The 16,412-nt window shown below is 47.0% G+C and overlaps 1 protein-coding gene across 3 annotated transcripts in view; it reads left to right on the forward strand.

Annotated features, from left to right (window-relative positions):
* Window positions 1-5,815, forward strand: part of FLI1 (Fli-1 proto-oncogene, ETS transcription factor) — a 109,854-nt gene extending 104,039 nt beyond the window's left edge. For all 3 annotated transcript variants that reach the window (XM_010957858.3, XM_045518726.2, XM_010957859.3), the window contains 3 exons: window positions 670-729; window positions 2,605-2,652; window positions 3,806-5,815. In XM_010957858.3, the coding sequence (XP_010956160.1) occupies window positions 670-729; window positions 2,605-2,652; window positions 3,806-4,335 (638 nt within the window). In that variant the 3' untranslated portion in view covers window positions 4,336-5,815. The remainder of the gene's footprint in view (window positions 1-669; window positions 730-2,604; window positions 2,653-3,805) is intronic.
* The last annotated feature ends 10,597 nt before the right edge of the window (window positions 5,816-16,412 follow it).

The following is a 16,412-nucleotide window of genomic DNA, read 5'->3' on the forward strand; positions in this document are numbered from 1 at the left end:
AGGAAAGAAGGGGGCGTGAAGATGCTATGAAGATAGACCTCAATTCTTTAGTCAACAGTGAGTCACTTAGAGTTTCGGATGGTGGAGTGAAATCGTTTAGGAAGATTAAACTGGCTAAATAGCACATGATGGGTCAGTGGGAAGAGAGAGGAGTGGTGAAGATGCCAGTCAGAACAAGCCATGGATGCTGCAAGAGTGACGCAGATCTAACGCGGAGACGTGATGACAGGTGTGGGAAGGGTGTACGTAAGAGACACCCTGGAGGGGAGCTCACAAAACATGGCAACATCAGGGCAGGTGACCTGCACTCAGAGGTCTCCCTCTCATTAAGGACCTTTCTAAATTTTCGATTTAAAAATTAAATCTGCAGCCCCAATACCATTAGACATGCTCTGCTACATGTTTATTGCTGTTTGTCATTGTCTCCCCATTAAAATGCAAAGTTCTACCAGGAACTGCTGGTTCGAGGCTGAATCTCCAGCACTGAGAACAGTGCCAGCACGTAGTAGCTTCTAGACAAATATTTATAAAATGAAATGAATAGATGAGCGAGTAGAGTGAGTGAGTGAAAGAACGGATGAGAAAGCACGTGTCCTCCTTTGACGAGGTGTTCCCCTCCCCTCGTGGAGAATGGCCCCACTTACGCCATTTCTTTTCTTCTTGCTGCAGGTCCCCCCCTTGCAGGAGCACAGACAATGAGTAAGAGTACTGAGCAGCGGCCCCAGCCAGGTACCTGTCTCTGATGTGTAAACCCTCCTCTGCGGCCACTGACTCCGCGTGGTCATGGGAGGCTGTAGACCAAATACTGCGTTTTTGCTCATTCGTAGAATCCTGTATTTGACTGTGACAGATCTGTGAATTGGGTAACTGGCACTGGAATCAGGTGGAGACTTGCTAGATACTAGATACTAGAGGGGAGAGGAACCTAGAAATTAAAATGCCTTCTTTTGTAAAATAAAGACACTGAGACCCAAAAAGGTGAAGTGGTTTGCCGAAGGCCACTTGGCTGGCTTATGGGAGAACTAGAGCTGTAACCCCAGCCTCCCAAGTTGCTGTCCAAGCCCTTTATGCTTCTCCAGACCTCACCGATGATGGATCTACTTAACAATTAAATCAGAGGAATTTTAAAACCATGGAATTGGAGACTCTTTGGCATTAGAGTGGAACCTGGAGACATCTAGGCCTATAACATCCTTCTGTAACATCTCAGTCTTATGAGTACCTCACCTCCACTTGAATACTTATAGCAACAGGGAGCTCACTACCTTGCAAGGCCAGAGTCCCCACTTCCTGGATCATCCACTCAAGCTTCCCAGTTTGCCCACCAGAGAAGTCTCCCTCCCATGCTCTCCGAAGGTCCCTCACATACCTGAAGACAGCGGCTGTGCCCTACTCAGGTCACAGCTGAGATTAAGCTCTGAACAAGCCATTGCTTCGGGACGGACAGACGTTGTGTCCCATCTCCACTGAAGATAAGCAAGAAAAGTCGGCCTGCATTTCATCAGGAAGGCTAAGCACTTTCTGACTGTGAATCACGAGTCAGACAGAGAGGATCTGACACAGAGGACTTAAAGAATCCCCAACAACAACCAAATTAGACGTTACCTGCCAGAAATATCTCAGCCGTCATGCCATGGGGATCAAAAGGGGCAGACTCAGTAGCCTTCAGGACTCTGCAAGTTAACTCGTGATTGTTAGCAAAAACCCCCAAATCACGTTGATTTTCTTAAATTACAATTATAGTTGCAAAAACAGCAAAATTGTACCAAACATATGGCAATGTGGCCAAGGTGGGAACCAGCTCTCCACCGTGATTTCCTCACCTGAAAAAAAAGACCAACCTCACAGAAGCCCGTATTGCCAAGATTTCCTTTACAGCTAAATAATCACATCAGTTTTAAGGAAACTGAGAAATTAGGAATAATCATTCTATAGGTAAAATACAAATTCTGGTTGGTGTTGACACTTCTGAGCTTAAAATCACAAAATGCTGTACTAGAAGGGAGTGGGGGAGTCCAGGTGCCCAATCCATTATTTTGTGGATGAGAAAATAGATACCCAGAGACCATCCAGGGAGTTAGTTCATTTACAACTTAGCTGAGCTTGAACTCAGGCTGCTTGATTTCCAGACTTTTTTTTTTTTTAATGTAACATCAGAAAAGGAGAGACGTGTGAGGTGGTTAGTGGGGGAGGCAGCGCTTTTAAAGACTAGTCAGCTTTGGACCTTCTTTAAGCCCCTTTAGTAAGCCATCCTTCACCTTATCCAGGATGAGTGCATATTAGCCAGCTCCTTTCCAAATGGTTTTATTATTCCGTTTTAGGTAATGACAGCATTATCTACAAATTTTAGACACCAAATCTGAAAAAAAATGATACTATTTTATGTTACTATTCCATGTTGTTTCTGTAATTACAGGGATAAAGACCGTAGCTCTGGTCAAGGTCTCCGAGGTCTGCAAATAAAAAACAGTGCAGTTTTCTGACATCAGGCTTTCCTATGCTATTGAAATAAAAGTATAAGCCCTTGGGGTATTCTTATTGTTAATGCTGTTGTTTTTCTATTTTTAGTAACAGTGAAGCCAATTTTCTTTTTTGTTTCCTTAGATCCATATCAGATCCTGGGCCCGACCAGCAGTCGCCTAGCCAATCCCGGTGAGTTTACTTGGGTTTACTTTGGCCTCCAGGGTTGTCTTCCAGAACATTCCATAGCTTTGTGAGGTCAGAGGCTTCTTAAGTGTCCTAAGTTCAGGCTCCTGACCGGGAAGTAGCATGTACTTCTTGAAATGTTCGACACCTGTTTCTTTAGTGGACAGGTGAGAGGACACGGCTTGTCATTAGGTGTCAATAATGTCCGTTGGCTGAAATTCCTTCTGGACAATGAAGATACTAGCACTGAATATCCGCACTGGGATCAGGTTAAATTTCAGTAAGGAAAGGGGGCCGGGACGGGGGACAAGGGAACAGTTCCAGCAGTCCCAGCCAGCCCTCAGTGACCTTCACCAAGGCACAAGTGAATGTGTATCCCAGAGGTGCGTCAGCCTTGATTTGAGAACGTGTTGCTGAGTTATCTGGCTTTATGAAAAAGGCTGCAGATAATATAAACTTGATGTATTTTCAGGGCTTATTATTAAAATAACTCTCAAATGAGTTTTAAACCAAGCTCACCTCCCATTTGAGCTCAGAAGCCCTTTGCAATAGTGAGGCCGGCACCTTCCCTCACCTCAGCCCGCAGGGAAGTCATGCTGCCCGTGTCTCGAGGCCGTTCCTTAGTGTCGGCCCCTCCTGCTCAGAGGACAGAGAAGCCACCCAGCTCCTTCTCTTCTTTTTCTCCCTCCGCCCAAGTTCTTCTCTGTAGAACTTAGAGCAGAGAGCGAAACATGAGGGCTAAGGAACAGTCCGGGTCTCCTCAGCCTAACTGGCTATCCCATCCTCTCGCTGGGGCTCTGGCCTTGATGGGGAATATCTTGAGCAGGACCCATCTCTGAGTGGAGAGGACACAGTGATTCAGGCCTTTATAGATAATGAGATTCAAACATCCTTCCCAAAGCGGTGGGGAGTGGCTTGCCCGCAGTCACACAGCTGGGTCCAGCCTGGTTATCCGCTGCGAATCTCACCAAGTCTGGGGCAGATCATCTTACGATCTGACCATGCTGATCATGCCAGTCTCAGTGGCAAGCGGATTCTGAATGGAAAAGGAGACGAAGGGCTTCTTATCCACTGTGGGCGGGCCCTTGCACCTGGGAAACCGGGTTCTGACCTTCTGAGCTGAGACTCTGCTTCCTCCCGCCCACCCCGATGCCTGCAGGGAGCGGGCAGATCCAGCTCTGGCAGTTCCTCCTGGAGTTGCTCTCCGACAGCGCCAACGCCAGCTGCATCACCTGGGAGGGGACCAACGGGGAGTTCAAAATGACGGACCCCGATGAGGTGGCCCGGCGCTGGGGGGAGCGGAAGAGCAAACCCAACATGAATTACGACAAGCTGAGCCGGGCCCTCCGATACTACTACGATAAAAACATTATGACCAAAGTGCACGGCAAAAGGTATGCCTACAAATTTGACTTCCACGGCATCGCCCAGGCACTGCAGCCGCATCCCACCGAGCCGTCCATGTACAAGTACCCTTCCGACATCTCCTACGTGCCTTCCTACCATGCCCACCAGCAGAAGGTGAACTTTGTGCCCCCGCACCCGTCCTCCATGCCGGTCACATCCTCCAGCTTCTTCGGAGCCACGCCACAATACTGGACCTCCCCCACGGGTGGGATCTACCCCGGCCCCAACGTCCCCCGCCACCCCAACACCCATGTGCCCTCACACTTAGGCAGCTACTACTAGCAGCTCCACCATCCATCTGTGGCCTTCTCGCTGGAGCCCCACCTCTCACACTTCCTGGTGGCCTCGCAAGGACCGAGGCGGGCTGGAAGAGAAAACAGAACTGGACGTTCTTTCCTGTTGGAGAGAACCTTTGTATTTGCCCTTTAAAAACAACCCTCCTTTTTCCCCCCCTTTTTTAACGTTGGTAACTCTTGCTTCCTTTACCTTGAACAGAGATGGATCATTCCACGGGCCAGTATGCCAGTTTTGAGTCTCAATCACCTGTCATCTTACAAGCTGAATATTTAGATTACTGGAATGGTTGTATCATGGTTCTGGGAAAGAAACTGTAGATTTTTTTTATATATTTTTTTTAGGACCAAAGCAGTTTCTGATCAGCACACGGGTCTCCTCTTGGACCTTGAAGGGTTCAGTGTGATTACAGAATCATGTACGTAACCAGCTATGCTCTGGTGTGAGACAGTGAAAACAGAGGCAGGAAGCTTATAACCTTCTTTTAGGAAGACCTAATTCAGTGGATGGCAACTGGAACACTGGTTGTAAGGCCAGTGAAGTTTTCACCCAACTGGAATTTAAGAGAGAGAACAAGTGCATGTATTTAAGAAGCTACGGGCATTGCAAAATTCTTCTCAGTTGTCAATAACTAGGCACTAGGCTGACCATTCTCTCTAGAAATAGTCAAGACATGAGCTAAGAAAAGTTAATGCACATGCAGACATTCCTGAAAGACAGAGAGTCAAATAGCTTTTTTTTTTTTTAAATAATGACAGTGGGTCCCAGAACTTTGAAAAGTCGTAGGGATTTCTAGACACAAGCAGATTCACAAGTGCTGTGCGCTTGTTAGAACATCAGTCCAGGGTCCACCAACCAGAAGGCAACTTACTGTATAAATTATGCAGAGTTATTTTCCTATATCCTGCAGTATTAAAAGTAAATAAGTAAAAAGTTAAAAAGAATAAAGAAACGAGTTGACCTCGGTCACAGATACAGTGTGACTATCAGTCGGTTGTTATTTTTTTAAATGTAATTTGTACATCTTTTGTCAATCTGTACATTTGGGCTGTTTGTATGTTTTTATACCTGGTTTTTAAGAACTAATGTGACTTATTGCTAGAAAGGAAATGGGACATTGGCGTCACTGACTTAACTAGAAAGAGAAGCACTGGTGTGGTTATTTAACGAGCAAGCTCAAGCAGGCAAAGGTGATCCCTTTAAACGGTTAACGCTTTTGAAATGTTTGTAAATAACCAAACTGCAGTCGTCGCAGCTCTGAAGAGAACAACCAAATGCTCCCTTGTGGATACGAGGGCCTTTTCCTGCCCTATATATACAATATATTTTTTAGATATTAAAATATATATAATTTTGCAGGTAATCATTGACTTTTTTAAACTATATTAAGTCGTAAGCTGACAACTGTCAATGAAGACTATGTTGTAAAATAATTTGAGAAAATAAATTGTGCCTTCTTCTCTCAGAACTGAGGATACTGTTGTCTTGTTTGCAGCCATGTACTCCCCCGCCCCCCTCGCCCCCTCACCTTCAGGCCCAAGAGTTTCCCAAGGGACCTTTCCTACCGCCCTTTTCTCACGGGTACATACAGCAGAAAGGACAAAATCGATTGGTTTATTGTTGTCCTTGTATGTGGTTGTTGGTATCGCTAGTCAGGGGTCTCCAGAGAAACAGAACCAGGAGGATATCTACGGAGATTTATTATGTCCCATCGGCTGCAAGCTGGACACCTCAGGAAGCCGGAAGCCGGTGGTATGTGGGGTCGTATGTGGTTCCAGTTGGCATGCGAAGGCCTGAGGCCCAGGAGGGTGCAAATCCCAGCCTGAGGGCAGGAGAAAAGTCCCACCTCCAGCTGGCGGAGAGGGAGCCAAAGGGTGAATTCCTCCTTGCTCGCCTTTCGCTCCGTTCAGAGCCTGTTTGATTGGAAGAGGCCGTGGGTAATCTATCCCATTGAGCTCACACATTCACACGCTTGTCTCAGTGGGAAACACCCACACGCACCTACCTGGAAACACTGCTTAACTTTGGCCACAGTCAAATCGATACTTAAAATTAACCTTCAGGTTGTTGATGATGTTTGCAGAGGTGGTTTTTGTTTTAATGTTATTTAAATCGTCCTCCAGCCTAAAAAGGGTTTTACTGGATGACAGCCAAGACCACGGATAACCTGTGTCCAAGAACCAGAACAAAGCAAACAGGTCCACCAGGATAGACCTTGTCCGTTGGACTTCACTCTTGCATCCACTGAGCGCCTCCAACCCGACGGCCATCCCCCTGATGCCGCAGCAGAGAATAAGATGACCCCCTCCCGCTGGTCCTGTGCAGGAGTTTATAGCCCAGGCAGATTTTTAAGGTCTTTCTCCTTCCCAAAAAAGAAACTTGCCTCAAATCGTTTCACTGTTAAGTAGCTCATTTTCATTTCCTCTGTTTAATAATGAAAACAAATGAGGCCTGGAAAGTCCTTGATGTTGTGAGAAATTAGACTCATGGCATTGGTAGCCCTGTAATCTTCCCTGGGTCACACCGGGTACCTTCTAGACAACTTGCCTACCTGAACAAAATGAGAAGTGTTCCAAAACTTTGGTCTCCAATTTTTTTTTCTTTTAATTTGCAGCCTACCATTAAACAAAAAAAAAAGTGTTAAGCAAACAGTCTCAATGGATGCACATAGATTTATAAATCATATATACAAATGGTTACATTATTATTATTTATATTAGAAAACAAACACAAAATAGAACAGTTGAAAGAGTGATATAAAAATAAATTGAAACTGAAATTCTAAAAGTTTCTTCCTGTTTTCTTTGTATTGCACATCTCCCGCTGTCAGCACTCAGTAAGAAAGCTAGTCTTTAGAGACCCGAACATCTGTATGAGTTTACCAGTGGGCTTCTAAGAAAAGAGAAAATTTAAAAACTCGATAAAAGTGGCCTAAGCATAGAAAAATAAATGATAAAAGGCTGGGATGTTAGGACTGGTCTAGGTAGATTCTTTTGCAAATCTCCATCTCAGCCAAGTTTTTCCCATCAATTTTGAAATCTACAATGTAATCATTAGGGGAAATAGAGGCACCTACTTCCCACTGCTGTGAGAAGGATGGACTGCCCAGACCATTGGAAGGTCACCACTTTAAGAACTTTATTAATGTGCCTTATTCGAGCACTGGCTAAGGTTCATCACCTTCACAAAGTCTTAGAACTTTGGTGAAATCTTGCCCTTAGAATTTGTTCCCCAATGATTTATTCCATATTTGGGGAGCTGGTCCACTCGGGACCAGGACATCATTGCCTTCTTTTAGGCATTTATATGGAGCGAGGTCTGGCCATTGGTCCCTAGTAAAGCCCAAATTGGGGGTTTACTTGCTTACTCCAGGGCACCCTGCTGACTAGCTGCAGAGGACAAGTAGGACCTTCACCATCTTGGTTGCTAGTCCAGCCTTTTCCACACTCAACCATCCTGTCCCAAGGCTGCGAAGTGTATTCAGTCTAACACAGAGTACACGCCAAGCAGAGAGGAGCGTGGCAACCCCGTGAGCAGCTCTAAGGGAAATTGTTCTTCCCCACGGTTTAGGCTGGTCAACAGCCCTTTTGAGCAGGAAGTCACTTTTGTTTTCAGTGCAAAAGAAATATTGTTGATTCCCAGGCAAAGGAAGCTACATTTTCAATGTCTGTTGTTTCACATTTTTAATGGTGCATGACCAGTAGGCATGTAATGACACCTCACATGATTCTTTTATTTAATCCATGGTATTACAGTTAACTGAACCATCTGTGTGTACTGTGTTTATTTAGTCCAAGAGTAATCCGTGACGTGTGGGCCATCACACGAGCTGTCACTACTTGGGACCAAATGAGAACACGAGGTTCTGGAACACCAGGGCACAAAAGAACATCCAACTACCCGCCGCCAAGGAGCTGCCGGGCCAAGGCGGTGGTTAGTGAGGAAATTAGAAAAAAGCAAAACAAAACAAAATGCAGCTTTCTGTAAGTGGTCTGTTGGTTTAGTTTCACACTCCACTTCCTCTAAAATCTATTATTAACAGCCATCACGTAAACATGTTACCTTAGAAACTATTGAAAAGGTACCACTTTAGGAAGTAACCCTTGAGCGAGGGCCCAACCCTGCTGCACACCTGGTGGGGATTCGCCTCCCAGAGTTTCCTTCACCATCAACAGCAGCCCAGCCCTCCCTCAGGAGGCAGTCATGGTATCTAACATCACTGGGAGGAGAGGGGAGGTAATAAAGAACTGAAATGGGGGACAGGAGGCAGGGTTCCAGCTCTTATCCAGGAAGAACTTTGTGTTTTGCAAAAAAGTACACCGGCCACTTCATCATACAGAAAGCTACTGAAATCAACACCGTGCCCTTCACCCAGGGAGTCCCGCTGAAGGATAAAAAAAGGTCGGCGGGTTTTAAGACTACAAATCCCAGGCTCCCTTGGGAGACAGACACTTCGGAGAGGAAGTGGTTTAGCCAGCCAACCCTCTAGGGTTTCAGCCAATTGAGAAAGACTGCGGAGGGAAGCTTTCAAAAGGAATGTCGGCTCCCAGGCCTGGGGTCTGTCTCCCGCTCTCACTCTTACTTGGCCTCCTGTCTAATTGTTTCAGTCTGTCTGAGCTGGTAAATTCCTAAGCACACAGTCCATTTACACTTTGCTTAAAAGCTCTGGGGGGAAACAGAAAAAGTTTCCAGTGAGACCGCTCACCTACAATTGTTAACCGAACCCTCTGGATTTTAACTGAGTTACCTAATGTGTTTTCTTAGTGGAAGGAGAGAGTCAAGTTAGGGAGATAAATGAGCAGGGATGTAACGCCAGAGGCCCCGGCTTCAAATTCTGGCCCTTCCAACTTCTAGGCAAACATCTCCGCACCTACAAACTGGGGAGCTGAGTAATTTCTCCTGCAAGAGTGCCTGTGACACATGTGGAAAAGCCTTTACAAGATACTGTACAGGAGATATATATCTGCATATATATATATATATATGTATATGTGTGTGTGTGTGTGTGTGTGTGTGTGTGTGTATATGCGTGTCTCCATATATATATATGAATTTTTTCTTCTTTTTTTAATGGAGATGCTTGGGACTGAACCCAGGACCTCATGCATGCTAAACACGTGCTCTACCACTGAGCTGTAGCCCCCCTTTATATATGTGTATATATATAATCACTGTTATTTGTTAGTATTTGCCAGGTTTTTCCTAGAACGTTTATTAAGTCCTTGGTAACCAGGGGCGCTCTGTTTGGACAGCTCAGTACAGTGTAGATTTTGGTTTACAGTCAGAAAGGCATTCTCCGAATGAGTGACAAGTGGGAGTTAAGTTGGACGTTTCCGGGGAGCCACTGCGTTTTCCCCCTTCCCGGCCCTCACCGCACCCCACCTCGGGCTGCCGTCTGTGCCTGGCTCTGTGCACACCTAGAGTCAGCAGACCATGCGTCCGAGCCACAGGATGCTGCAAATAAAATGAGATTGTTGTGAAGGAATGCTAAAAATGCACTTTGTCAGAAATGCTGGGTTGGGTTTTCAAATCAGCTAAGAAATAGAGGCTGGGTGCTGGGATTTTACGCCCAGTAAGCTGGGGTGCAGACTTTTTTTTGCAGACCTGAAGAGCCTGTAAGCTCCAGGAGAGAAGAGACTCTGTTTGCTGCGTTCGTTCGTGGCCGCACACGGCGACTGGTCAGTAGCTGTATGTTGAGTGAATGCATAAAGAACAGGGTCAGAGTCAGAGAGATCCGGGCAGAAGCCCAGCATTTCCCTGCCCGAATTGTTATGCCGTCTCTGAACTTTATTCCCTGTCTGTAAAATGAGGATTATAGTCACAACCATACAAGGTTATCACCAGAGTTAAGGAAGAGACTGTAAGTAAAACTGTTCTGTATGTTGAAAAGAACTACGAAAATGCAAGATACTGTCTTGGCTGATGAGCAGTTCCTCCTTATGATTCAAAACTCTGTCCAGGTCTCTTCTCTGTCACCCGAAGACAGAGGAGTAAACCACCCTGCTCTATTCCCCTGTGTATTACAAATACACCTTTTTTAAAAAAAATTTTTATTGAAGTATAGTCGGTTTACAATGTTGCATCAATTTCTAGTGTACAGCATAATGGTTCAGTCATATGTACGCATATATATATTCCTTTTCATATTCTTTTTTATTATAGGTTACTATAAGATATCGAATATAGCTCCCTGTGCTGCGCAGAAGAAACTTGCTGTTTATCTATTTTATATATAGTCATTGGTATCTGCAAATCTCGAACTCCCAGTTTATCCCTTTCCACCCCCTTTCCCCCTCTGGTAACCGTAAGTTTGTTTTCTATGTCCTTTTTCAACTCACAAAGTTGTAAAAGCTTGAAACAGTCACAAATTTAGAGAAAAGTTGGAACAGCACAGAGAACATTTTTATGGATCCATCTGAGAGTGGGTTGTTAACCTCATGCTCCATCATGGCCAAACACTTGAGTGTGTATTTCCTACAAACAACGACATTTTGCAGATACTAACTAATATATACAAAATAGGTAAATAACAAGTTCACACTGTGCAGCACAGGGAACTATGTTCAATATCTTGTAGTAACTTATGGTGAAAAAGAACATGAAAATGAATGTATGTATGTTCCTGTGTGACTGCAGCATTGTCCTGTCCACCAGAAACTGACCCAACATTGTAAACTGACAGTACTTCAATAAAAATACATTTTTAAAAATTCTCCCACGTGGTCTGGAACAAACTTGGCAATCAGAAGATTCGCATGGACAGATGACGACCGTGTAATCCTCAGGCCCTACTCACACTTCACTAGAAACTCCACCGTTTCTTGTCTTTTGCAAAAAAAAACCTCATCCAGAATCACTCATTGCATTCGGTTGTCATGTGCCCTTAGTCTGGGACACTCCCAACTTTCCCTGACTTCCAGGACTTTGACAACTTTGACTATCACAGGCCAGTTATTTTGCAGAATGGCCCTCAACCCAGGGCTGCCTCCACGATGAGATGTAGGTTAGGCACCTCCAACAGAAATATCACAGTGACCCTGCCACCTTCTCCTTGCCTCTGACAGCTTCAGTCTACCCCAGGAGTGACGATGTTCATTCTGATGATTGGGGTATGGTGCCTGCCAGCCTTCTCCACTGCAAAGGGGCCGCTCCCCTCCACTCGGGCACTAACACCGCCCTCCAGGATAAGCCACGTGGTACGCGGCTCAGACTCTGATACCACTGCACTCTGATACTTACCTTGCTCTGCTCCACTTACAGCTTCAGGAATAAGTATTTCAGGATGGGAAGGAAAAGGGAAGAAAGGAAAAGGAAAGAAAGCAGAGAAAGGGAAGGTCCATGAACACACACGGAAGACTGCACATCTCTCTCTACTGTGTGGATGTGTCGGCTGTGGGTGGGGACAGGGGACAACAAGACTCACTGATTTGTGGTTGTTGCCTGCCTCTGCATTCCCCATCCAAATGTGTGTGTGTGTGTGTACACATGTGCACAAGGGCTTACACACGCACACCTGCACCTTTCAAGGTACAGAATCTGCAGCACAGTTAGAGGAAAGAGAGAGAGGGATGGAAGTTAACTAGAGAGACCACAAGTTAGGAGCTAGTTCAGAATGGGGGACAGATGGAGAAAATGAAATTTTAAAACCCTGTGCTGGGGATTCAGGGGGATGATTGGAAAGGGGAGGAGGGACGGGATATGGCTGTGAGTGTGGAAACGCAATGCTCTGGGATATATAATTAATCTTTTCTGGTAGGAACCGGGATAAAAATGGCATGACTTGGTATTAATTTTGGTTTGGGGGCGGTGCTGAGAGAGCAAGTTGAGACCCCAGGATGTATTTGTGTTTGAAGATCTGTGTCCTCCCTTAGACTACAGGGACCCGAAGGGCAGGAACTGGGTGTTATTTTTTTTTTTCTTCTTATTCCTAGCACCTAGCAAGTGCCTGGCTTTCTAGAAGGATCTGATATACGTCTGTTGTCTGTCAAAGCGCACCTGCCGGAGAAATTGTCCAGGCGCAGCTGCCCAGCAACTCTGAGAGGCAGGTGGGGCTTCTGCTCTGCTTCCTTAGGGTTAAATCCAGAGATACACAGAGAAAATAAAGAACTTGGAAGATACAGTTAGAGGGGAAGACCAGAGCACTGTTATAATTTGCTGGCAATTTCTACCGAGTCAGCGTTTGGTGTTAATTTGTTTCCCCAGAAGACGAAGTATTTCTCTTCCCCACTGATTATTATGTTGCCCAGAGGCCCTGGTTTTCAGAAATGTTTAATCAAGCATCACATATATTCTAGGAATACTTTCCAGACACCCCAGCGTTTCCTGAAAACTTCCCCTCTTTTGCTCTTTCTCTGTCTTTTTTAGGACCTTCTACTTAGCTAGCATTTTTCTGAGTACCTCAAAGTTTTGTCTTAAAAAAAAAGTCATATGACCACTAGGAAACGAATTTGCACCAAACCTCCAGCTGAGAGCTTTAAAATGTGGAGCATGCAGACTCTCTAACTACAGGGAGTTAGTGTGTAAGGAAGAAATATGAATTTACCTCTAGTTTCTGAAAAGCAAAGTTGATTGGATTGTAGCTTAAACGTGCCTTCCAAAGAGGATTTCTGACGATTCTCAGTCTTTTCCTTTCACACTGAATCTTTACAGACTTCAGTGATTACCTGATCAGAATCCGCACAAAACTCCAATGGATCCTATTTTACAAGTGGAGGACTGCCACTTGTGCTCAGAGCCAACCCGCCAAGGTTTTGGGCAAAGAGTAGAGCAGGGGGTCTCTGTACCATCTCCGTCAGGAGCCTCACGGCCAAAGACACAGCCATCCCCTGTCCCGGCATGCTCAGGAGACCGTGTCCCCAAAGAATCAAGCCCCTCAGCTCTGGGAGGATTTGGCTAATTCCAAGAGGGAAACCCTGAGTATTTGTAGAGCTTCCAGAAAACTCTAAAAATGCCATAAACATCACATTTGCATCCAAGGCGCACTTAGGTTATATCTTGCTTTGCGAGAAATATTTGTTTTCGGGAGGTCCATTGTTCAGTTTATTGAGAGTTCATTACAAGTGGCCACACAGCTTTGCACTGGCAAATGGCCAAAATGCAATGCAAGGAAAACTAGAGTCAAACTCCGGCCTCATAGCTCACGTGCAGTAGGTCCCAAGAGGGAGCCCGTGCCATCGCCAGCATTTTGGGCAATCAGAGGGATGGACAGACATCCTTTGTGTATGAGTTCCTGCTGGATTTCCTGGGAGAAACTATGACAAAAAGACAGAGGAACTGATCCTTGGTTCCCAGGACATACGTTTAACAACCTTAATGCAAAAGTGGTAGTTTGCTCAGAGTCAGAGTATCTTCAGAAGGTGAAAACTGTCCCTCGCTAAATCTTCCTCCATCTTGGTCTCTTGAGAAAAGAATGGAAAAATTGGCCTAATCATGGAATTTCCTGGTCTTAGCGGATTTACAGCCCAAGATTCAGCGGATGACCCAGGTCATAAGTGCTGGCTGCACAGCAAATTCAATTACCCCAGATTCCAACACGCCACCCTCCTTCCTGTCCCTCACCCCTTTCTTATTGTAATCTTTCCTGGGCCACCACCCCCCACCGGGTCGTCGGAGCCCAAGTTTACTCTCTGCAAGCGCAGAGCTAAGAATCAGTGCTTGAGGTCGCCTCCCCAGCGGGAGGAGACCATGTTCCCGATGAGGAACAGTGGCATCAGTGCAGCCCAAGCTTGGCCCAGCCAGCGTGAAGACGGAGCAGCCCAGTGCTGTCCCCTCTGTCCAGCCATCTCCAAGGACGGGGAGGACGGCATCAGGAGATAGCAAGTCATTTCTCAGGATTTTACAGCCAATCCTCTGACAGCACGGAAGCCCTTGCTGACGGACCAAGAAGAAAAACTCCTGAAAATTTTATCTGCTGACGTTTTTTTGTTCGTTTGTTAATTGAAGTCTAGTTGATTTTCAATGTTGTGTTAGCTTCTGGTGTACAGCAAAGTGATTCAGTTATGCATATATATATTCTTTGCCAGATTCTTTTCCATTTTAGGTTATTACAAGCTATTGAATATGGTTTCCTGTGCTGTACAGTAGGACCTTGCTGATTATCTATTCTGTATATAGTAGTTTGTGTCTCCTTCTGAGGACTTAACATCCTTGTGCACACTACATCTGACCCTTTGTCTGCCCTTCCCCTCGCCACAGCCTGGCCACCTATAACAGGAAGGACATACCTGTCTTATTCAGACAGACTTTGTGGAAGGTGGGCTCTGTGGTTTCTAAGGGACAGACACTCACTCAGCCTTCCTAGAGAACTGGGAATTCACTGTAAACCCCCCATGGTGATGGAGGAGATGGGGACCTCATAAAATAGACAGACAGCCTCCTGGAGCCTGAGCAAGAAAACTTCTGGAGTCCCAGGGATGGAGGGACAGTGCTCCCACGTCCTCACGACTAAGACAGCCTCCCCACATCCTCTCACCCGTCCTCCCACTGCCCGGCGCCTCAGCCTCCCAGTTAAAATGTTTGAGAGAGAAGGTTTGCTGAGCAAATTACTTGCTAAGCAAATTACGATCACCTCACTCTGACACCTCGAGGTTCACCTGAAGTCTCCGGATTGGCTGTCCTGGGCTCAGGGCCCAGGGGTGGCAGCGGTAGGGGCGCCTGCTCCCAAGCAGCCCAGCTTCTCCCCGAGCAAGTGGGGCTTAGGGCCTGGCAGGCCCCTGAACTAGCCGGCCTAGGCCGTCCCTCTTGCCGGAGCGAGGATGCCCCCAAGTGTGGGACCACCCCACGCAGCGTCTCCTGTGGAACGAACCCCAAGGCTCAGCATCCAGGACTTATCCGGTCTGCAACCTGCACCCTCAAATCTTAAATTATGTCATGGAAACTCTAACACTGTCATACTACAAAAAGACACTGCACCTCCGCTGGGCCCAGACTGACACATGGCACTCATCTGGGCGCTTGGGGAGGGGAGAAACTGACACCAAGCAAAGTGGGTTATCAATTTTCATTTAACCCTTAGGGCAGCCCGCGAGGTGGGCCTTATCCAGCCCAATTCGTTCCTGAGGATTCCGAGGCTCTGAAATGAGTCGGCAGGTGGACTTGGGTGCAGGCCTGCTGCTCCGGCACCTGAGATGTCCGGAGCTGGCTGCGCCTGCTAAGTCTCCTGGGGGGTTTCCACCTGTGTGAGCTCACCCCCTGACACCTGCCACGGTGGGGACAGTCTGGCCCAGAGGGAGAGCTGTTTCCACCTCAGAGCTGGCACACGAAGTCCTTCACACGCTTCCTTTTCCCTGTAAGGGACATCACACCCTAAGCATGTTACCTATTGACCTGTCTGTCTCTCCCCATGGGGATGTCAGCTCCACCAAGGCAGGCTCTGTGTGTTTGTCCCCGCCTGCATCCCAGCGCCCGGGACCCCTGGGCGCTCCGCACACATCCTGGCACGAATAGCTGTCCTGTGATGCTCCCTTTACAAGTGAGGTGTGGGACTCCCCCAGCTGCCTCATCCCGGAATCCCAGTCTGACAAGTTAGGTGCTCTTTAGGGCGGAAGAGGAAGCTGCTCTGGGAGTTTCTAGAAGTTCCCCTCTGCAGCAACCCTTGGCCACTAAAGAAACGTTTTCAATCTGTTCTGTTTTGAGAAAGGTTCCTGCCAGCCCTCCCCGCCCCCACCAGGCAGCCCCACCCCCTCCCAGGGTAGAGAGCCAGGTCTGAGCGGAGCCGGCCACCTGGCAGCCTCGCCCAGCTCCGGCCTGACCACCCAGAGCCGCGGGCTCCCCCTCCCCTCCCCGCGGCCCCCACCCGGTGCCCCTCCAGCCCGCTGTGAATCCAGCCCATTTAAAATTCCCTTTGAAAAGGTCTCTGTTTGGGTGAGTTCCGTGGGCTCTGCCTAGAGAGCGGCAGATTATCTGAAAATAGGTGTTATTGATTACAACCAGGTGGTCTTTGTGGAAAGGGGTCCATTTGAACCAAAATAAATATTTGCCGGCACAAAGAACAAGCTGGTCCCTGTTGCGGGCGGGGCGCGCCCGGCCCCTCGGCCCGGCGGCCGCGGGCGCGTCGGGCGCAAACC

This window comes from Camelus bactrianus, chromosome 33 (genome assembly GCF_048773025.1).
Source record: "Camelus bactrianus isolate YW-2024 breed Bactrian camel chromosome 33, ASM4877302v1, whole genome shotgun sequence".
Taxonomy (NCBI): domain Eukaryota; kingdom Metazoa; phylum Chordata; class Mammalia; order Artiodactyla; family Camelidae; genus Camelus; species Camelus bactrianus.